Source organism: Oxyura jamaicensis, chromosome 12 (genome assembly GCF_011077185.1).
Source record: "Oxyura jamaicensis isolate SHBP4307 breed ruddy duck chromosome 12, BPBGC_Ojam_1.0, whole genome shotgun sequence".
Classification (NCBI taxonomy): domain Eukaryota; kingdom Metazoa; phylum Chordata; class Aves; order Anseriformes; family Anatidae; genus Oxyura; species Oxyura jamaicensis.
Window position 1 is genome coordinate 3,408,558 of NC_048904.1, and position 19,916 is coordinate 3,428,473.

At 42.1% G+C, this 19,916-nt stretch overlaps 1 protein-coding gene across 1 annotated transcript in view; it reads left to right on the top strand.

Moving 5' to 3' along the window:
- The first annotated feature begins 509 nt into the window (after positions 1 to 509).
- The window catches only part of NUP210 (nucleoporin 210), a 64,905-nt gene continuing 45,498 nt past the window's right edge, over positions 510 to 19,916 (top strand). The window contains exons 1-7 of the mRNA XM_035337785.1: positions 510 to 738; positions 8,503 to 8,639; positions 9,416 to 9,547; positions 14,014 to 14,110; positions 16,073 to 16,223; positions 18,668 to 18,800; positions 19,661 to 19,819. Of these exons, the coding sequence (XP_035193676.1) occupies positions 566 to 738; positions 8,503 to 8,639; positions 9,416 to 9,547; positions 14,014 to 14,110; positions 16,073 to 16,223; positions 18,668 to 18,800; positions 19,661 to 19,819 (982 nt within the window). The 5' untranslated portion in view covers positions 510 to 565. The remainder of the gene's footprint in view (positions 739 to 8,502; positions 8,640 to 9,415; positions 9,548 to 14,013; positions 14,111 to 16,072; positions 16,224 to 18,667; positions 18,801 to 19,660; positions 19,820 to 19,916) is intronic.

Consider the following 19,916-nt stretch of genomic DNA (forward strand, 5'->3'; position numbering starts at 1 on the left):
GGCACAGGGAGCCCGGGGGACACAGCTGGAACGGGTCTAGTAGTTACAGAAAGTATAGCTTATATTGTATATACCTTACATAACTACTACTTACGTAACTGCAATATGCAGTGCACATATGTGTGGGGCACTTTAGAATAACCTTCACACGGCCCTGTTATTTTGCTGGAGTTTATCCTCTTGATGTGCACTTGTTAGGTGTTGGTTTTGTTTGTTTTGGTGAAGGAGCATTTCTGAAGATTTCACCTTATCCAGACGTTTAAAAACGGGGAAAACCTGAAAATAAAGCCAGGTGCTCGTCGGCCAGTTTCGTTTTCCGAGGGCACCCTGGAAGCCGAGCCTTTCTGCGCGGCCAGCGTTTGACACAGCCTCGTGCAGGGCGCCCTCCCCGCGCGGCTCCCGCGGGCACGGCAGGCCCAGAGCTTCGCCCCGGGGCCCGACCCGACCCTTTGGGGCCCGGCCCCTCCGCCCCCGGCCCTGCCCCGCCGCTGACGTCCCTCCGCCCGCGGCTCCCGGCCGCCCTTTCCCGCTCCCCGCCGGCGGCGGTGGCTCCCCGCGGCGGAGCATGGCCCCCCCCGCGCCCCGGGCGCTGCCGCTCCCGCTGCTCCTGCTGCTCCTGCTCGTCCTCCAGCGCCTCGCCGCCTCCCCCAAGCTCAACATCCCCAAGGTGCTGCTGCCCTTCACGCGCGGCACTCACGTCAACTTCACGCTGGAGGCCAGCGAGGGCTGCTACCGGTGGTGAGTGCGGGGAGCCGCCGCGGCCCGGCCGCACCTGCGGGGGGCGAGGGAGGGACGGAGCGAGGCGGGGAGGGAGGCCCCGGGCCTCCCGCGGAGCCCCCCAGGGAGAGGCCGGGCGGAGTGCCGCCCCTTTGGGTGCGCCCTTTGTACCCGCCGCAGGGGGGCTGCGGGCAAAGGATGGGGCCGAAGGGGACCCGCACGAAGCTCCAGTTCCAAACGCGTCCGGGGGGCCCGCCGGTCTTGCTGCCTGTCGGCGCCCCCGGGGGCTGGCACCGTGGTGGCAGTGCCCTGCCGCACCCAGAAAGGGGGCCCGGGGTCAGGGCGCAGCAGGCCACTAGCTGCAGCACAAAGCTGAGGTGGGGCGGTGAGGGGAGGCCGTGTGTCACCTGGGGAAAGCGAGGCTGGGTTTTCCGAGATGAACGGTCCCCTGGTTCCTGGGGGCCTCCAGCATGGCTCTCGCGCTCAGCACCCAGAGCCCTGGCCGGGAGGCCCACGTGGGAGCTGAATCTGGGTTGGGTCGAGCACCACGGGCTGAAGGCAAACGCCTCTGTGTGCACAGGTTTAGAAACTGTGTTGCGGCCTTCACGTTAAGGAAATGTTATCAGCTCCTTATCCTTCCTTTCCTATGCCAGAATTGTACTTTGGATCAGTAATATGCAGGAGGTACCCACCCGAAAAAGCTCTAGCAATCAGGAGATGTTTGGGATGATGCTTCTGTACGTGCAAGATGCTGGTAGCACTTTTTAGTTCTTATTTTGTGGCTGACAGTTACTAAAATACGTTTTCTAGGGGAATTTTTTTTCTCTGTATGAGTTTTTCTGGCGGGCCTATGCTTCTCATCCCTGAGCTAGTTACGGGCCGTTGATCTGTGCAACTTACACACATGAGGATGTTCACGTATACGAGAGCGGTCAGAAGAGTTGTACCAAAGTGGCCTGGGAGCAAGTTACTCGATAGAGCGGCCCACTGTCACGTAATTTAATTTTATGGACCATTTTAGCAACAAACTCTTAAGTACAAGGCTTTGCTTTTTTCTACTGTAAACTGTAAAAACCGAGTCCTTTAAAGAATTTCCTGTATGTAGTAAGGTACATTCTAGAAGGGCAGAAAACTCATCAAAGCACTAGTAAAATCTGCATGGTGCAGATTGTCTTCCCTGTTTTGCCAGTGCCCTGCTGGGGGATGGCTACAGCCATTCATGCATGTGCCAGACGCTGTCTGTCAGAAGTCTGTAGGTGTTTGTAAGTCTCTGGGACCTACAGATGAAAAGAGGTAGGAACGTACTCCAGGGAAATGCCAGACTTGGTGCGCGCGCATCTCAGCTGAGGGTGTTTGTAGCTTCAGAGCATGGTACGCTGGTGCTGTTGACCAGCTATGGGTCACAGCCCTTGTGCAGATGCTCCTCAGTCCGCTTTTCTATCCTCTCTTCTGTGTGCCTTCAGAGATTCCGTTTAGTTGAGAATTAAGGAAACTATACTGCCTTCGTACAGCGTGCCATCGTTTTCTCTGCTGGGGTTGTAAATGTGTGTTTCTTCACTTCTGCTTTGCAGGGGCTGGCAGGATGTGGGTGGTAAAACTCAACATGTGCTTACAAAATGATCGGAGGAAGCAGTAGCTGGGGGAGTTGAGCAGAAGCAGAAATACTCACTGCAGTGCGCCGAGCATGTTTGTTAGGCTGCATCTGGGGCTCTTTCCCCTCTATATCCTTGCCCTTGAAGGCCTTGAACTGTGGGGTATTGGGAGGAACTGTGCTTTGGAGGGGCAAGTTGCTCTGTATTGACTGGCTGACAAGTTCCCTGAACTTTCCTGAAAAAGTCATTGGCAGTAGCTGTTACTGGAAGAAGGCCGTTGAACTGAGCAAGTTCAGAAGGACCAAGTGTAATGACTTCAGAAGTAGTGACTGTATCTGTAAGATGGGGGTGGGTTTGCATGCGTGAAATCAGGAAATTGCAGTGGAAATGATCAGACTGGGGCTGTGTCTGAGGGACTGAGGTGCTGCTGTAGTGTAACAGCTTTCATACGCTGCCTCCTACCCCCCAACCACCCATGTTACACAGCCTATCTGCAAATTATGTCCTTTGAGTTTGTGAAGAACTGCATCAGTCATCCCAAACATTCTAAATTCATACCTAATTTCTTGAAAAATCAGTCTATAACATGTTGTGACTTAATTGCTTTCCAGTTTTCCAGTTTCTCCGGTACTTTGACAGAAACCAAAAGCCACATGCAGTGGTGCTGTTGCAGTAGCTGGCTGGCAAAGGGCATTTTCTAGCTCCTTATCTTGTGTTTCTGGTACTGGTTTGTAGATAGGTCTTATCAGTCCATGGGATGTATGCGATGGCTTACAGTACTCTAAAAAAATGCGTTAGAGTTGCTGACCAAGGTCTGTAACTTTGCATTAAGGCTGGCAATCTAATCTCTGATACTCTGCTTTTTTGTTGTTGTTCCCTGGATGCCTGTTTTACCAGAGGCCTAAAATACGTCTTTGATTCTGACTGAAGAATGTCTAGTGTGAGGTGCTGATTGTCATTTACCATGTTACGAAGTGACTTGTTTTCCAGTGATAGTTACCTCCTGCTGTCCTGCTATTCTTTGGTTCCCAGCTGTGCTGCATTTCCTTTCAGGGCCATGGCAGCAGGTGGCAAAATGCTCCCTTGGTTCGAGGAGGTCCCTGCTTTCCCAGTGTGTCTTCAAGCTCCTGCAGACACCAGCAGGAGCTCGGAATCAGGATGAGATACCTGTGTTGGCTAAGTGACACAGGTCCTGCTGCTGTCCGCATCACCTGTGGCTGGCTCCTGAGGATGTTGGCTTGAAACCGGAACGGGTGGCGTGAGTGTCTGGCATAGATCTTCTGCCAGAGCTGAAGGGGCACAAGAAATAGTTGTGGTTTTTCTCTTAACAAATGTGTCACCCTGCAGCGTAGGTTTACTGTTGGGGAAACAACTTCTGAATCTGATCATATCCTGCCTGGGAAGGAGGGCAGGCAGAGCAGGGACTCTTGTTTCTTAGTTTGGCAGCTTTTGCTGCTGAACACTTAGGAGAAGCTCTTCAGACTTTAGCTCTCTTCAGTTGTGGGTCTCATTTTAGAAATCTAAGCATTGAGGGGGACTACATACGCTAAGGTTTAAACAGACCGGATTATTTGAAATAATGCAAAAATGTGACATCTGTGTTTTGGCATTAAACTGCCGTTTTTCAGTTTATTTTCTAATTTAAAATCAGGCTAAGCTAACGTCAGAACAGCTTGTGCAGACCAACCTTTGTTTATCGCGTTCTCTTAGTTGCGTGTGTGTGTTTTTAAAGCACGACGCTGACTAGCAGCGGGGCAGTGCTGCCGGCTGCTTTCCTTCACGCAGCTAGACAAGGGACAGAGATAAGCACTTAGAGTGGAACGCGTTCGGCCACCTGTTGGCTTGACAAAGCATGCAAGTTACAGCTGGGCGGCTGGGCTGGACTGCAAAAACTATCACCGCTGGCTTAATCTGCTTCCCCTGAAGTTAGCAGGCATGTCAGTTGATCACCATGACAAAATCTCAGGGGCGCTTCATCCTTGGTTCGTTTTGTCGTGTGTGATGTTTCCATTTGCCTTTAAAGAAGAACTAGATTGAGGCTTTTTTGCTGCTTTTTGTTTTCCCATTACAACGTGAAACATCCTAGGAGAGGACTAAGTGAACAACAGAGATAATCTCCTGCTGGGTAGTTGAAAATCCTTAAGATTTGAGGGAACTCTGCCAGGCTCCCTCTGTGCTGCTTTTGGAATGGATTCAGTTCCCATCCTTGGTTCTCTGGGAATCTACTTTTTATCATACAACTACAGCTGCCTGTATGCTGCTCTGCCTCTTGTGTGTGCGTTTTTGTATGCCAGCAGTGTTAGCCCCCAGAGTGACTAGCAGTAAGGCACATGCTGTGTTTGTCAGCCCCGTCTTACTGACCTCTTGAAAACCTTTGCTATGCAGTTTCTCTCTGGTTACACATCTGCCTATGTAATTCTGAAATACTCGGTCAACTGACAGTTGTGGTGCATCTCTCTCTGCAGAGGTGCATTTTGTTCTCATACAGTCAGTTGCTTTCAGTCCGAAGATCTGAAGAAGCAATGCAATGTGCTGAAGCAATAAAAATTAGCAGAGTATTGCTAAATTTAAGGAAAAATATTTGCCGAATCTTTAACCAGCTGATAAACAGATCCAATATAATCCTTGAAGTATTCATAGGTGATAGCGCAGAACAGTCCATGAAAATTACAGGAATAGGGCCGGCTATACCTGTAAATTATAACCTTGGCATGCAGTTCTGCGTCCAAGGGAGGAAAACTCATGAATGAAATTGAAATCAGCAAGAGGGCTGGCTGTCTTTATTGCAAGTTTTGTCAATTCCTCTGCAAGTAGGATTTTATCCAGAAGGAAATAAATACTGGGGCTTCTCTTAGCCCCCCCTTCCACCTGCTCTTTCTTCTAGACGCTGGTATGGGATTGAGAGCTAGTACCAGAAATGCTTCCCATTGCTTGCTTCTCAGGATCTAATTTTGACCTCTGACAAGCTTAGCTTTCAATACCACACCCTGACGTGTTGCTGAAGACCTGCTGTAAGTGGGAGATGATACAATCTGCAGTCTTTGCTGTCATTTTAAAGCAAAAGTTTCTTGTCCATCGAGAACCTGGTAGCGATCCCTTCGTGTGTTACAGCAGAGTAATGCTGCTGCAATACTCAGCCTTTCTGATTAGTGCCTTGTCCTTTGCATACTTGGCCCTGAATTAGACATTGGTTGAAAACATAATGTGTTTTTAATGATGCTGAGTGGTACCGAGGGGTCATCAAATATTTCAGAGGTTACGGTGTTAAAAAAAGAAGGAAAAGAAAGAAAGACCATCACACAGAGCATTTCATGAAATAAATCACAACAGGCCCCGCTTCACCTAACAAGTTCAGGCAGTTGCCTAAGATAAACAGACATCCTATTGGTAATAAAATTAAAAATGTATTTGTATTAGGGGAAAAAAAGTTATAAAATCAGCTGATATTTTACCTCTACCTGGTAGTCCAAACAGTATCTAACCACTCCAGTGTCAGCTGAGAGTTAACCCAGAGCTGGCTGTAAAAGCTTAGAATTGTCTTTATAATTGGCGTTTGCATACGTTTACAGCTAAAATTTAGTACAAACTTCTAGTTTTTCTTTGTTCCTGCCTTTTTCTAGTCTGAAAAATATCCTGTGATTAGGTTTAGTTTCACAACAGTGCTGTTGGTGCTTGCTGTAGCGGCTGTGTGCTGCGTTACGTGATGATATATTAAAAGAACAAACACAAAACACGGCGAAACCCCTGTTGCGTAGTAAACACAATCAATTTCAGAGTACAGAAAAGCAAAATATCAAATTAATCAAGAAATCTCATAGCAGAGATTATTTGAACTAAATAATAATAAAAGCCAATTCCATACATATGTGCTTGTTTAAAAAAATGCCTGCCTGCTAATTAAGGGAGATCTGCACCCTCAGCTTAAAAAGCCTCCAAGCCAAGTACAAAAAAAAAAAAGCTTGCATGCTCATGAATACCAATGTTGTTTAAAGAAACTTGCTAAATGTTGGGAAGCTGCTGCATGCTTGCCTAGGTAGCTATAGAATAACAGGAAAATAACTAATTGGTCATTCTTTAATTAATCACTATGCAGGAAATTCAAATGTACTAATAATACAGAAAGTCATTATTTTAGGAACAGTGTAACCCTGGTATAAAAATGCTCGTATTTGTGTGTTGCTTTTAGGTATCGAGAATATAACAAACAATTTTGAGGTTTGAGCTTTTAATTGGGGTTTAAATTGTCCATTGCTTCCTGCTGCGGGTTGTCATTTCCTTGATCAGATGAAATATTTTGAAATTTCTGGGTGAGCAATTGCTGCTGTTGTTTCAAAACCCTTTAAAACTCTTCTTTCTGTGAGCAAAACGTTGGAAGCACACCAATGGGATGAATTAATAATTCATTGGATTGATGGATCTTGCCCAAGAGAAAAATATGATAATGCTCCGCAGTGCCTAATGAACCTGTACGCCTCCATTAGCACGCACAATTAAAAATGTTCTGACTACTCTGTGCCCTTGGATCACCAGCTTGGGGGCCTCGCTGCGTGGACGGGCGCAGAGTGATACGATCCAGACCCACGCGCAGGGAACCAGAGAGGTGGCCCAAGCCTGTTTGCTTCCTGTGCAGCCCCTGTAAGAAACGCTCTCTTCCTGTCTTAGCGACTGCCTCGAACAAAGCGGGTGGTAGGGTTTTGCTTGACTGGACTCGTGGACCAAGTCGTGCTTTACGTTACTTAAATGTGCAGACCCTGGTTTTACCTTACTGCAGTGATTGCAAGCCAGGTTCCTAGACTGCGGTTGTTAACTCCAGGAAAACTGAGCGTGTTGTGATACCTGATTTTTTTTTGAAATGGGTACGTTTCAACAAGAAACTGGTCTTCCCTGTTTTGTTCCGGTTGGCTATGCCAGTACCAGCAGTGGGTACAGCTGGTGCCTGCAGAGAAGGGCCTCCACGCTGCTGCTGCTGGCTCGAAGCCCCCTGCCAGCTCCCTGCCAACTTAAAAGCTGTTTCCCGTAGCTCCCAGGTAGGTGGTTTTGAACCTCCTCCAAAGACAAGTCTGAATCAAAGCAGCTCTACCACCTTTACCGGGTGCGACCCTGGTAAATGGTTTAGATTGCATTCATCAGAGCTTGGAGTCATGAACCCTGAGCAGCAGCGATGGCTGCCAGGCACCAAGATGCTCCTGGTGGGTGGCATTTCTGTGTCCTGTGTCCCTGTGGCAGCTCCCGCAGGGACAGCACTGACAGATCGGTTCTGCCCTGCTCCTGGGGCACAGGGGTGACCTCCTGGTGACAGCTGTGGTCTGAGCCACTGTCACGGCTGCTTTGAACACTGGCCTCAGCTGTATATTGGTACACTCAAATTTAATTTCAGGAAGCTTAGTGTTCTAATATTTATTTTAATTCCTCCCCCCACCCCGAAGTAAGAGCTGGGCTTCATGTGAGCTTTCCTCGAGTTATTTTCTGGAGCAGTTATCTTCAGAAAAGCCATACAAGTCAGAGCAGGGAGCAATAGATGCATCAATTTTAGGTCAAAATTCCTTCCATATATGCTTAAATTTCACCAAAGATACGACTTGGCATGTTTTACAGCATCACATACGTTAACTAAACAGAGTAAATCAATACTTTTAAATTTCTTAATTAAAATAGTTTTCTCACTTGTTCAGTCACAGCAAACGTGTGTAATTGTGATGCTCTGCCCTCAGGAGCCCCCGGCCCCCTTTTTTTCCAGAAGTGAAAGACAAGCAGTGAATGGAACTTTTCCTATGGCTGTTAGCTAAAACTGTTTTACCTTCTACTTCAGCCTTGTGTGCGTGTGGTTTTGCTCGTTGTTCCACACCTCTGAGCTAATAAACAGCCAGGCCAGAGGTTTTGTAACTCTGGAAGTAGCTGGAGATAGCTCTTAGGCTGAATTGCATTTAGCGGTGAAGTTCCCACAGTAGAGGGAAATGTGCTTTTGCCTGTCTGGGCTCTGGTGGGCCTCTGGTTTGTGCTTTCCTCCTTTTCCAACCCAGGCTCACTTTTGCTGAAGTCCCCGATAAGCTGTTGCTCTCCATCTCCTGTGAAAGCCCAATTCTTACTATGTAGCACATCTAATGTAAATTATTTAGATGGTTTTTAAACCAGCCCTTTGCCTTCTCTCTAGCAGCAGTTTAACTCCTGCTAATGCAACTACATAACCTCGTAGGTCGTCCACCAGGCCAGAGGTTGCAAGCATAGAGCCGGCAGACCAGGGCGAGCGCCAGTGTTCGCGGAAGGCTGTTGTCCAGGCACGGTCCTCGCAGCCCACACGTCTGACAAGTATCATCTTTGCTGAAGATATAAGTAAGTTCTAACTTTTGTAAGCACATCGTGCTTGTTTTTGGACATCCTGGCATCATCTAGAAACAAAGTAGAGATTTAAAAGTGCATGAAACAACAAGTGTCCGTTCAGATGCATAATCATTTTGCACTTTCCATAGGCTGTTTTTTAAAGTTCTGTTTCTTAAAGGCCTGGAATCAGTATTGATGAAGCATCCAGAGGAGCAGGTAATTAAAAAAAAAAAAAGGCAGTGATTGTGGAGGCTGAAAATACTTTGGCCTTTAGAAAGCTGGAAATTGCCTTTGTGTCTATCATACAGTGTGGCTGGTTAGTTCTTACAGTGACAGGTATGCAAAAGCAGATGGCTGAGTAAGTATCTTGCAGTCACTAAATCAAGCAGGGTATAGGGTTTTATGGTGTCTGGGTAGCAGTCATTAAGTTCTCTAGGACACAAGCTGTGTCTGACAGTTGTGCTGTACAAACTCTTAATATGCACTTAAAGTGTCTGTCACTGTTAGCGTAGTTGGAAATCACACTTTTTTAAAAGATTTATTCTGGAGCTCAATGAGGAAGGGAATTGTGAGGAAGCGAACTACTTTTCTTGCTTGTTTAGCCACAGTTACCACTTGACCAAGAGTTTCTTAGTCAAGGTCATGACCTAATTTCACTTCCTTCAATGTCAGCATCTTGTGTCATCAGCTTAAATTTGGGGTGAATTTTGTCTTGCTAGTGCTATTGTTTGGATGATGAGCACTTCCAGTGCTGCTGATTCATGTGACTTTTTTAACATCTCTTCAAGCGACTGGACAAGTTCTTCGTTGTGATGCTATAGTTGATATAATTCATGGCATCCAAATTGTGTCCACAACAAGAGAACTTTATCTCGAAGATTCACCACTAAAGCTAAAAATTCAAGCTTTGGATTCTGAAGGTAAGCAATTGTACTGAAACTCTTCATTGTTTGGTGTGTGCACTGGTTTATTTGCGACACAATTTGAACGTTAAGCCAAGCAGAGCAATTTAAAGGGAGTTCTCTGGATAATGCAATCAGTGACCTATTGTTTTCCTTTAGGTATAAAGCCTACATATCCAACTACCTGAATAGGAAAATCGAATGCTGCTTGATTTCTAACGTCTTTTTCTTGCATTTTTTCCTTACTTGCCCAGGACAACTAACTGGTGCTAAGAGTATTTTTAAAAATCAGGTTTTATAATCATTACAATGAAGATACCAGCTATTAGCAATCCTACCTTCAGGTCGGGAGTAAGAATGTAGTGGAAGAAGACACAACACTTGTTCTGTTGGTGTGTTATGTCAGGATTTAACTAGGCTTTTTTTTTTTCCTTTTGAGCTGAGATGTTCTAATGAATTTTGTGAAAAGACGTTTTGAGTCCAGTCAAGCATACAACAGGATATTCAAAGATGATATTAAGGACCAATCACCTTTTGGTTGGATCAATATTTTTGATTATTATAGAAGCACTTCTTATTGGGAGGTATAGTTTAGATTTAATCCATATCCAGCGCATATGGATCAAATCCATAATTATTTAGTAGGAGCATAAAGCTTCTGCTTTTGATATGGTCTCTTGCATCAAAGGAACTATGGTTCTGGTAAGAATTTCATCCTTTGTTTCAACAAACAATTTTTATGCCCACGTGAACACTCAAATGGACTAAACAATTTTTAGGACAGCTAGTGGAAATGAATGATAAGTAAAACAGCTATAAAAGCTTGAATCGTTCATTTTGGATAGTTAAGGAGCCCATCGTATGTTTGTTTAATTGTAAAACCACAATTGTCAGGTTATGTATGACAATAATATTAATAATGAAAAGTAATTTTGTTTTCCTATGCTACATGTAAGACCAGATTCTTGGTTTGGTGTTTTGACAACCTCTCAAGTGTACTCAATGGACAAATTTGCCTTGGAAGCCATCCCACTTAGAAGTTTGAACACGAGCAGTGGTTTAAAACCCAGGGTGAACTTTTAATCTAAATGATTGAAACAAAATGTTTATTAAAAGCCTTAGGACTAAACATCCCAACATAAATTTAGGGGATTGGAATACATTTGAAAGCTTTGAAAATCAGTTCCTTTTGATCCAAGTAACTTGGGGGTGTGTGCTTCTGAATTCAAGTGTGTTTTGTTTTTTTTTTTTTTAATATTAAGAAATTGGAAAAAGTCAAAATAAAATGTTTATTCAGTTCTATGAAAATCTGGAAAAATCTACTTAGTTTTGCTGAAAACTTGCACACCACACAGACTGAGTACATTGTATTGGTCTGTGTACTATGCAATCTAGGTTAAGAAGTTATGTACCAACTGTGATCTGTTTGGGACAAATGGTGATTATTGCATCTGGTATGTGTTAGATCAAGCATTAATATTGATGCTTCCACTGCTGTGAGTAGTGATACACCTTCAGGAATAGTGGTGTTCCTTACTCTTCCATACATATTTTCCAGTTTTTCTTTTTTTTTTAATAAATATTTTATACTTATAAAAAGATATACAAAAAAGTCATATATATATATATATATATATATTTTACCTGCTGAGCTTTGCTGAAGTTATTTTATTATGAATTAACCAGAGAAGAGTTAAATAAGACAGACAGGTGATTTCATTTTAAGATTTAAATAAGTTTGAAGAATTGGCTGAATAAATTTGAGCTCTTCTATTCAGTTTCTTCAGTGGTACTGTCACATCTCCACATCTAGAAAGACCTGCATAAGCAAGAGTAGTTTAATTCATGTGAATAAACCATTTTAATTATGGGAACCTAAAAAACCCCAAACCTTCTAGTAATCCTTTTAGGTATTTAGAAAGGGTAGAAATCCCTTAACTTGAACAGAGTTTGTCATGCCATAATAACACTCATATGACAGACCTTCAGCTTGTTGAAACAGAGGCCTAACAAAATGATGATTGTCCTGAAATTACAGCTGTCATCGAAGAACGGCAGCTTTGTATTGCCTGCTCATTGTAGCAGTGCGTGGAGATAATACTTCAGGGAGATTTGAATGTTTCCTACTTTTCTGACTTTCTGCAAGTTACATTTTGATTGTATGTCATAGTGAGCTTGTAAAAATGATATTTTTTTTGTTTTACATTTAAAAATTTGAATTTCTATGCTGTACTTGCCCCAATTCTGTATGATGAACTAGCTGTAAAAAATCAGGTGAAAAGGATTTTCTGGAGTAGAAAAAAAAAAATGTTGCTTTTAGTTGACTATAACACAGTTTTAATATGAAAAATCATTTTCTCTACCAATTTAGCTTTATTTATTTATTTATTTATTTTTAAGTATTTTGAGACATCTTCCAAAAGCATCAGGTAGTCTGCTAAAATTATTGTGGATATTTTTTCACTCTGGGAATGACAAGCAAATTTATCATAGGACAGTGGTATTCAGGGAACTGAAATTGAATTAAAATGTGAAGTTACTGCTACGTAACTAGAATGCTTTGCAAACATAATCTTTGTAAAACTGATTCAAGTAGTCTGGCATAGTCTTTGTGAAAGAATTGCTGGGGGCAATTGGGGATCTGAAGTATATTCAGTCTTCGGAGAGATGATACAAAATAATTGTAGTTGTTTGATACTCAGCTTGTTCTAAGAGCCCTGTGATACCACCACTAAAGGTCAGTAGGGCTTTCGTCTATGGGTATCATAAAGTCTCCATGGTTTATCCTTGTTATTCTTACAGGGGTTTGAGGACATTGGGAATACAAGTTAGTTCACTAAAAATGCTAGTTTTCCACATCTAAGCCCATCTGTGAGGCATCTGGTAATCTACAATGTTGTGAACTTTTTTTTCCCCTGATCCCAACTCTTTCATAGCTTTCCAGAGTACCTTACCTAAGCGCAGCTTTGACAGTAGTGACTGCCTTTTTCTTTTTTTCCTTTTTTTCTCTGTTCCTCTTCTTTTTCCCCTGTAGTAATAGTTGAACATCAGGTGGCAATTCCCTCCGTAACTCTTTAGGAAAAATAAAACCCTCCACATGTACAGTCCCCAGTTAGAGAGATCTACCTGTAACTCGTGAGAGCAAATGGATTTTGGGTGGGTCATCAGTGATTCTCCCCTCATCCAAGGTGTACTTGGTCTTCTGTGACTTTAACCCAAGGAGACACAGCAGGTCCTGCCTCTCCGACAAGTCTCCAATCTGCATTCACTGTCTCTGTAACGTGATATAGGAAAGCTTTTTTACACCAGTAGTTGTGTAAAAACTGAATTATTTTCAGAGCACAGGTCTCAGCCAGCCGTGACCTTTGAAGAGTCTGTGAGGGTGATGCGCTGGCTGGCCAGGGCAGCCTGTTTGACACCCTTGTTATCCTGCAGAGGGGCAGGGACGCGCTCAGCACTCATGGCAAGTGCTGCGTTACCTGTCTGCCTCCCTGGTGCTGCCCCTGCTAGGGTTAACCTGTGGCTTGCTGCTGCCATCCTTGCTGTGGAGGTCGCTGGTCCTGTCTTGAAGGAGTAAGACCCTGCATCACCTGAGGAATGCCCACCACAGGTTGTCTTTGATAACCTGAGTTTGCCTTCGTAGTGGGGGACCCCAACAGGAGCCACGGCATCCAGGCCCAATGAATGGCAGTTCCAAGTCTGTAAGGAAGCGTCTGTGCCTGTGATACCATTTTGCTGCAGCATTGGCTGTGTCCAGGCATCACTTCTGCATAGTGCCCTAACTTGCTTTATTTTCAATTGGAGCAAGAAAGAAAAAGTGTAGTACAGCTGTGCAAAGCTAATGCATGTATCATGAAAGAAAGCTAGACTTGACTGTGTGTTAAATAACACAGTACCAATCAATTTTAATTATATTGCTACGTGCATTTTGAGTTTTTTGTTTGTAGTCCTATTTATTTGGGACTCAGAGATGTCTACAATAAGTTGTATACAAATTGGAAAGAGAACATAGGCTGTAAGTTGTGTTGTCCTGTCTTAAAACCTTCTTGCATCTTAGAGATGTAATAAACATAAAAGCATAAGAATTTGAGAATAAATTTGCTTTGATTCTTAGTTTAATGTAAATCTGAATGTCAAAGGGAGGAACACGACTGAAAATGTAGTTTAAAACATAGTCAATACTGGGATTTGTTTGTCCCAGCTGACACTTCAAGACCCATCTTGAAGATGAGATGTGTGTTTTTAATGTTCTTTTTGGAAAATGAAGTGGCATATGGTATTGCAAGCTAGACAGACAAGTGGTTAACAGAATGATATTGAATGTGCACAGGTCAGTAAAGCAAAATTGACTGTGATTTTTGTAATTAGATACTGGTACTTCTCTTACGGATAAGATAAAATTCCTAGGGAAAAAAGCTTGTGTTCCAGGAAGACTTTACGGGTTGTTACTTGTTTTTGTTTCAATTTACTTGCTTGTTTCATAGGAAACACTTTCAGCACATTGGCAGGATTAGTCTTTGACTGGACAATAGTAAAAGACACGGAGGCTGATGGCTTCTCAGATTCCCACAATGCATTGCGGTAAGTTCATTTACGTTGTTCTCCAAAAAAAAGCAAATCTCGTGTCCGTTAGGTTTGCAAAAATTTCCCCACATCTAAGCAGTTAACTAAGCTGACACCTAAAATAATACTTGTGTTGATTGTTTTGTGTTGATGTGTATGTCTTTTTGTTTCCTTTTTTTTTCTTGTACCTACTCAAGTTCCTGGACATTCTCATCCCTTTTTAGTTTAAGAACTGATAGCGTTAATGAGCAGCCCAGGTAGCTCTAATCCAATAATCCAATGGGTAGAGAACATTCTGTGCAAAGATTTAGAAACAAAGGAAAAAACACAACAGAAGGCAACAGAAAGGGGCTTCCATTCCAGAAAGGAGCTCTACCGGCTCATAGAGCTTCAGGTTTCAGTCAACACCCAGTTCTGGCACTGAAATAGCTTTCAGAGTAGCTAACATTTAAATCCGAATTGGCCAAGTGACTGCTTGCAAGCTAGATAGAGCTCCCAAGGCTAGATGGAATAATTCAATGAAAGATATTCAATATAGTTCCTTTCAGACAAGCACTGAACAGAATGCAGTTGCTTGATAAATAAGCCATGGTGGTTGGTTTATTACCAGATCTGACTCAAAGAATAAACTTACTGGAGTTTAGAAGTGCTGTGTTTTATGGAAAGTGCTATCTGAAGACCTTAAAAGTGCTTTTCAGCTCATTAATGAGTTCAGTGTTTTCCAGTGCCCTTGTATAATAGGGGAAATACAGTTTCCTTCTGTTTAATGGAGGTGGAGTTCTTGCTCAGAAGTCAAGGAGCTCATCTGTGGTAGGGGTAGGAAAAGAATCAAAATTGGACGATTTTCTTTGCTCCTACAGATATGTCACCAGACCATCTCTTGCCTCTGTTTTCTTTCTCTGTTTATTCACTGTCTTCTCTATGTCCTTTTATGGTGTTGATTTTGTTGTTCTGGTCTTCAGCTTCAAGTAATTGAACTTCAGTGACTTCAAACAGAAATTTCAGTTTGCATCCTTATTAAACTACTGAAGGCTACTTACCATTATCTTGATGGAATGTTTCTCAAGTTGTACTCTGAGAGTTTTATCTTTACACTGACACCAACATACTCAAAGTAAAGCGGTCGACAACACTGGGATCCTGTTCTCTAGCAGTGTTGTGCTAGTATTCATTGTATTAAATGCCATGCTGAACTTTGACATTGCTCGATGGGAATGCTAGCAAAAATGCATCCCTGACACTCTTGAATCTGACCAGACTGCAAACATGTGAAATGTGGATTTTTCTCACAAAAAAGGTTACAGATGCTTCTCAAGTACAATATTAATCAAAACTTCCTTAACATACATGATCTTGTAAGATTAAATATTCAAACTCATATAGCAGAGGCTTCAGTTACTTCAAAAACAGGTTCCAACAAAACATAGGGAGATTGTAGGGACATAGTAACATAGGAAACTGTCTTCTTTCAAAAAACTTGGCTTTACTCATATGATGCTTGACTATAATGTGGGGAAATCAGCTCTAAGAGAATAAATGACTATGGAAAAAAAATCACAATACCTACTAAATGCATCCAAGCTTCTTCGTATTGGTCAAAGTTGTGTTCCGGTTCATTAAGCTGTTACTTTTATAAACATAAGCTGTTGGTCTTTCTCATCTGCTGTTCCACAATAATCTAGAGAGCTTTTGCAGTCTACACGTAGTGTAAAAACTGGAGGGATCATTGTAGACAACATGTGCAGTTTTCTGATATCTCTTTAAGGCTGACAAACAAGCTTCAAACAAACTTTTATCAGTCACGCAAATTAACTGCGGATATGTACAGGAATGAGTAAAATTTGGGTATCTGGTTCTAGGCAGACATCTTAAATTTGCTTAAGACATGGAAATGGCAGTGAATAGATGGTAGTGGTGTTTCGGTGTGGCTTTACAAAGATTGGTTTAATTTTTTTGCTCACTTCTCTTTTCACCTTTCAGTATACTCAAGTTTTCAGAATCCACTTATATTCCACCCTCTTATATACTGGAGATGGAAAAAGTTGCCAAGCAAGGAGATACCATTTTGGTGTCTGGAATGAAAACAGGGAGCTCTAAATTAAAAGCAACGATACAGGAAAATGTCTATAAGGTAAGAAACTTGCATGTGACGTTCTATATTTTTTAATTTAGTTTTATAGTCCAATGTTATAGGAGTACTGTAAATTTGACCTGCTGTATTGTTCCTTATGACGTCAGTTGCCTCTGGGGATATCAGCGCTGCCTTAGTCTTATTGGATTGACTCTAGAGTCCATATCACAGAAGGTGACAGTACTAATTTTGATCTCCATGGGAGGGTTGGAGTTTGCAGTTGCCCTGATGCAGCTGCCTTACCCAGGACAGTGCATGTCCTAGATGTTCTTTCTAAACCTGACTCTCTGACAGAGGCCCTGAAGCAGAAGAGCACGCTTCACGTGCTTCTGTAAGATTTTATAACTCCTGATAGTCATTCATATTACATATATAATTAGAATCATGCTGGGTAGTGCATTGGCCCTTAAGGTTTGTTTGTTTTTAACTAGAACTCTTTAGTTCTTCTTAGAATGAACAAGTAGCCGAAACAAGGATATCCTGGATATACCTTTGTTTCCTGTTGTGCTTGAAATGAGTGTCATACAAGTACTTGGTTAGTTTCTAATTCTACCTTATTAGGTCCTGGTTTCCCAGGAGGGTCTTTGGAATAAAAATGTCAGTGCTCCAGGATTGCTAAACTGCAGCATTGGCAGTCTTTCTGGTTGTTACATAGAACCGTTCTTACTTTGTACCTTGAAGTGACTGAGTTTTTCAGTTATCTCTGTTAGCAGTATGGCATTTTCTGTAACGGCAGTAACACACGCAACCATCTCAGTTGTTTGTAAATTCTAACTCCAATACTTGGCATTTTGCTAGGATCAGTTCAGTTTCATACCTAAAAATCTCTTCATATAAAACGTTTTTTTTTTTATTTATTTATTTTTTTCCTGAGGTTAATCTCCTATCTGCAGGCTGGTTTTGCAGTTTTGTTTTATTACATGTTGTACTTAATGTTTTTATTTAAACCAGACTTATCTTGGACTATTGAACCTGTACCTGCAAAAAGTGTTCTATGGAAATATTCTAAATCAATGTAACACTAGTAATGTGGCAGAAATGGTAGGAGATGTTCAGAAATGTGTTTTTGTTACAGGTTTAGCCTTGATAAAGAATTCTGATGAATATAGTTACTCTAATATTATACAGTATCAATCTGACTCAATACTTTTTCTTGAGTGCGTGTAGCTTGGTTGGTTTTCTGTTTTAATGTTTTTCTGAATTAGTTTTGAAGGAGCATTGTCAGAGCAATTGAGAAGATATTACTGCGTTTGCATTTTCTTTGCTTGTGGTTAATAGTTCATTTAAATCTTTCATTCTGCCAGACAACACATTTTCAGTGAACATCCCTTGAGCAACCACGGCATACAGTTTAGATTATAAAACTGTATGTTGTCTGTTGTATTCCTAATGTAATAGACCAGTGAGTTTGATACAGATTCCTTAATGAAGTTATAAAGGATCTCTTTTATGGAGCTGCCTTGTTTTACAGTAGGCAAAAAGAATTTCTGGATGCCTAAACAGTCGCCACGTATCTGTCTCAAGTATTCCTGTATTCTTCAGAAAACCAAACTAAAACGATGTCCAACACAGACTTGTTTTTCTTCAGCCTTGCACGATATTACTGAACCATGCGTAGATGGGAATTGCTTCTCCATTTTGGTTGCTGGGGAGACTGGCAGTAAAGAGAGAATAAAATCAAATAAATTTGTCTCTGGAATATGTCCAGAAAACTTTCATTTCACTTTTCCTTTTGAACCATGTCCAGATTATTCCTCCTTTGTCTCCATTTCTCACTTTGAAAATGGGTGGTGATAGTGAGTATTTGAAGTACAAGGCGTGCTTCATTAATGTTTATGCTTCTGAGATCCATAGCTTCTAAATGGTATGGTGATCTAAGTTACCGTCAGGCTCCCCGGTGCTAAAACAAGAGTTAGGAAAAAGAGTGCCTAAAGGAAGTTGTGCTTGAAATTGTGACCGTGGATGAACACAGCTAAGCTACTGCTGCTAAAGCAGCTGCGTGCTGCCATGCAGGGTAGGCTTGCACAGCGGTATTAATGCAGGTGCTGGGGAGATACAGGAGCAGGTTCAATAGCAGCACTGCTGGCTCCCACCAAGCATCTGGTGGGCATCGCTCTGTGCGTACCCTTCTGGGGCTGAGGGAAGATCTCCGGTCCCTTTGAGTGATGGGAAAGCTCTGACAACCTCCTGGAACACAGGATAATCTGACCGAGTTTTGTTGTCTCTTCTGGATTAACTTCTTTTTGGAGTTGATGCATAGAGCAGATCTATACAGTTCATTGTCTTCTGCATTTCCCTGTCTTTGCAAAACTTGAGATGGTAATAAAGAGCTAATTACAGAAAGTAATATCTTTCATTATAGATTCTAAGCTATTGCTGCATGTTATGTTTCAAACAAACAGGTGAATTGCTTTTTCTTTTTTTTTTTTTTTCTCGATCAATAGCATGTACATCCTGCAGAAGTCAGATTGCTTATTTTGGAAAACATCCTTTTAAATCCGGCATATGATGTTTATCTTCTGGTAGGAACGTCAATTCAGTACAGAGTCCAGAAAATAAGACAAGGGAAGATTACAGGTTTGTCCTGTTATTTGTTTGTTTTTAGCAAGTGTGTGAATTTTTCACTGCAGAGAAGTTTTTAATTGGGTTTAGATAAGTTTGTTACTATATAACAAACAACAAAACAATGAAGGTTGTTTTTCTAAATCACAATGATACAGCCATTTAGGATTTCTCTCATAAAATTATGACTATAAAGGATATAATCTCACAAATTTGTTGAGGATGTGAAGGTAAAGGGAACAGAATAGGAGCTAGTGCTGTCATTTTAGATGTAGTAATGTACTTCACATTGATTAAGAAACAGTGTCTGACTTACTAATCTAAATTTAGTTTAAGAATTTTTTTATAACAGGGAATGTTTTATTGACAAATGGATTAACTCCATTTCTACAAGTGTTGGTTAGCTGGCTCTATCTCCACTTAAAGGTGTGGAAGTTTGTCATTACATCCCTTGTTTACAAGGAGCCTGTGCTGTTGATAACTTCCCTTAAACAGAACACAAACAGCTAGATACGATATATTTGACTAGGCCCATCAGCAGCTTGTAGAGAAGAATGAAGCAGCAGAAATGATCAGTAACTTACAGAGAGTAACTTCACCACTTTGGAAGCTGGGAATGAATTGGATGTTAGGTCTGAACAGTGGAATGATACCAGTTGAAAACTGAAGTCTCAAAGAAATGAAAGTTAGGCAAAGTAGCTCATTTTGTGTGCATGTGTGCTGAACACAGAAATGCTGTTTCTGCAAGACATTAAAAATCCTGATTTAATGCATGCACTAGGTATCAATAAAAATTAATCAGCAATAATTAGCAGCATCCAAACACTGACACACTTGCTTTTATTGTTTCATATGTTGTCTTGTTTTATGTGCAGAATTAATGATGCCGTCTGATCAGTATGAGCTGCAGCTCCAGAACAACGTGCTTGGCCCTGAGGGAGATCTGTCTTGGCCGGTTGCCCAGTTGGACCAGGCAACATCAGTTGTAACTGCAGTGCAGCAGGGACAAACTAATCTCGTACTTGAGCACAAGAGTATCCTTCCTAGGTGATGCTTTTCCATCCAGATCCTTGTGGCAGGAGACAAACTTTCCACCCTTGGCAGCACAAAACGATAAAATTACCTACATTT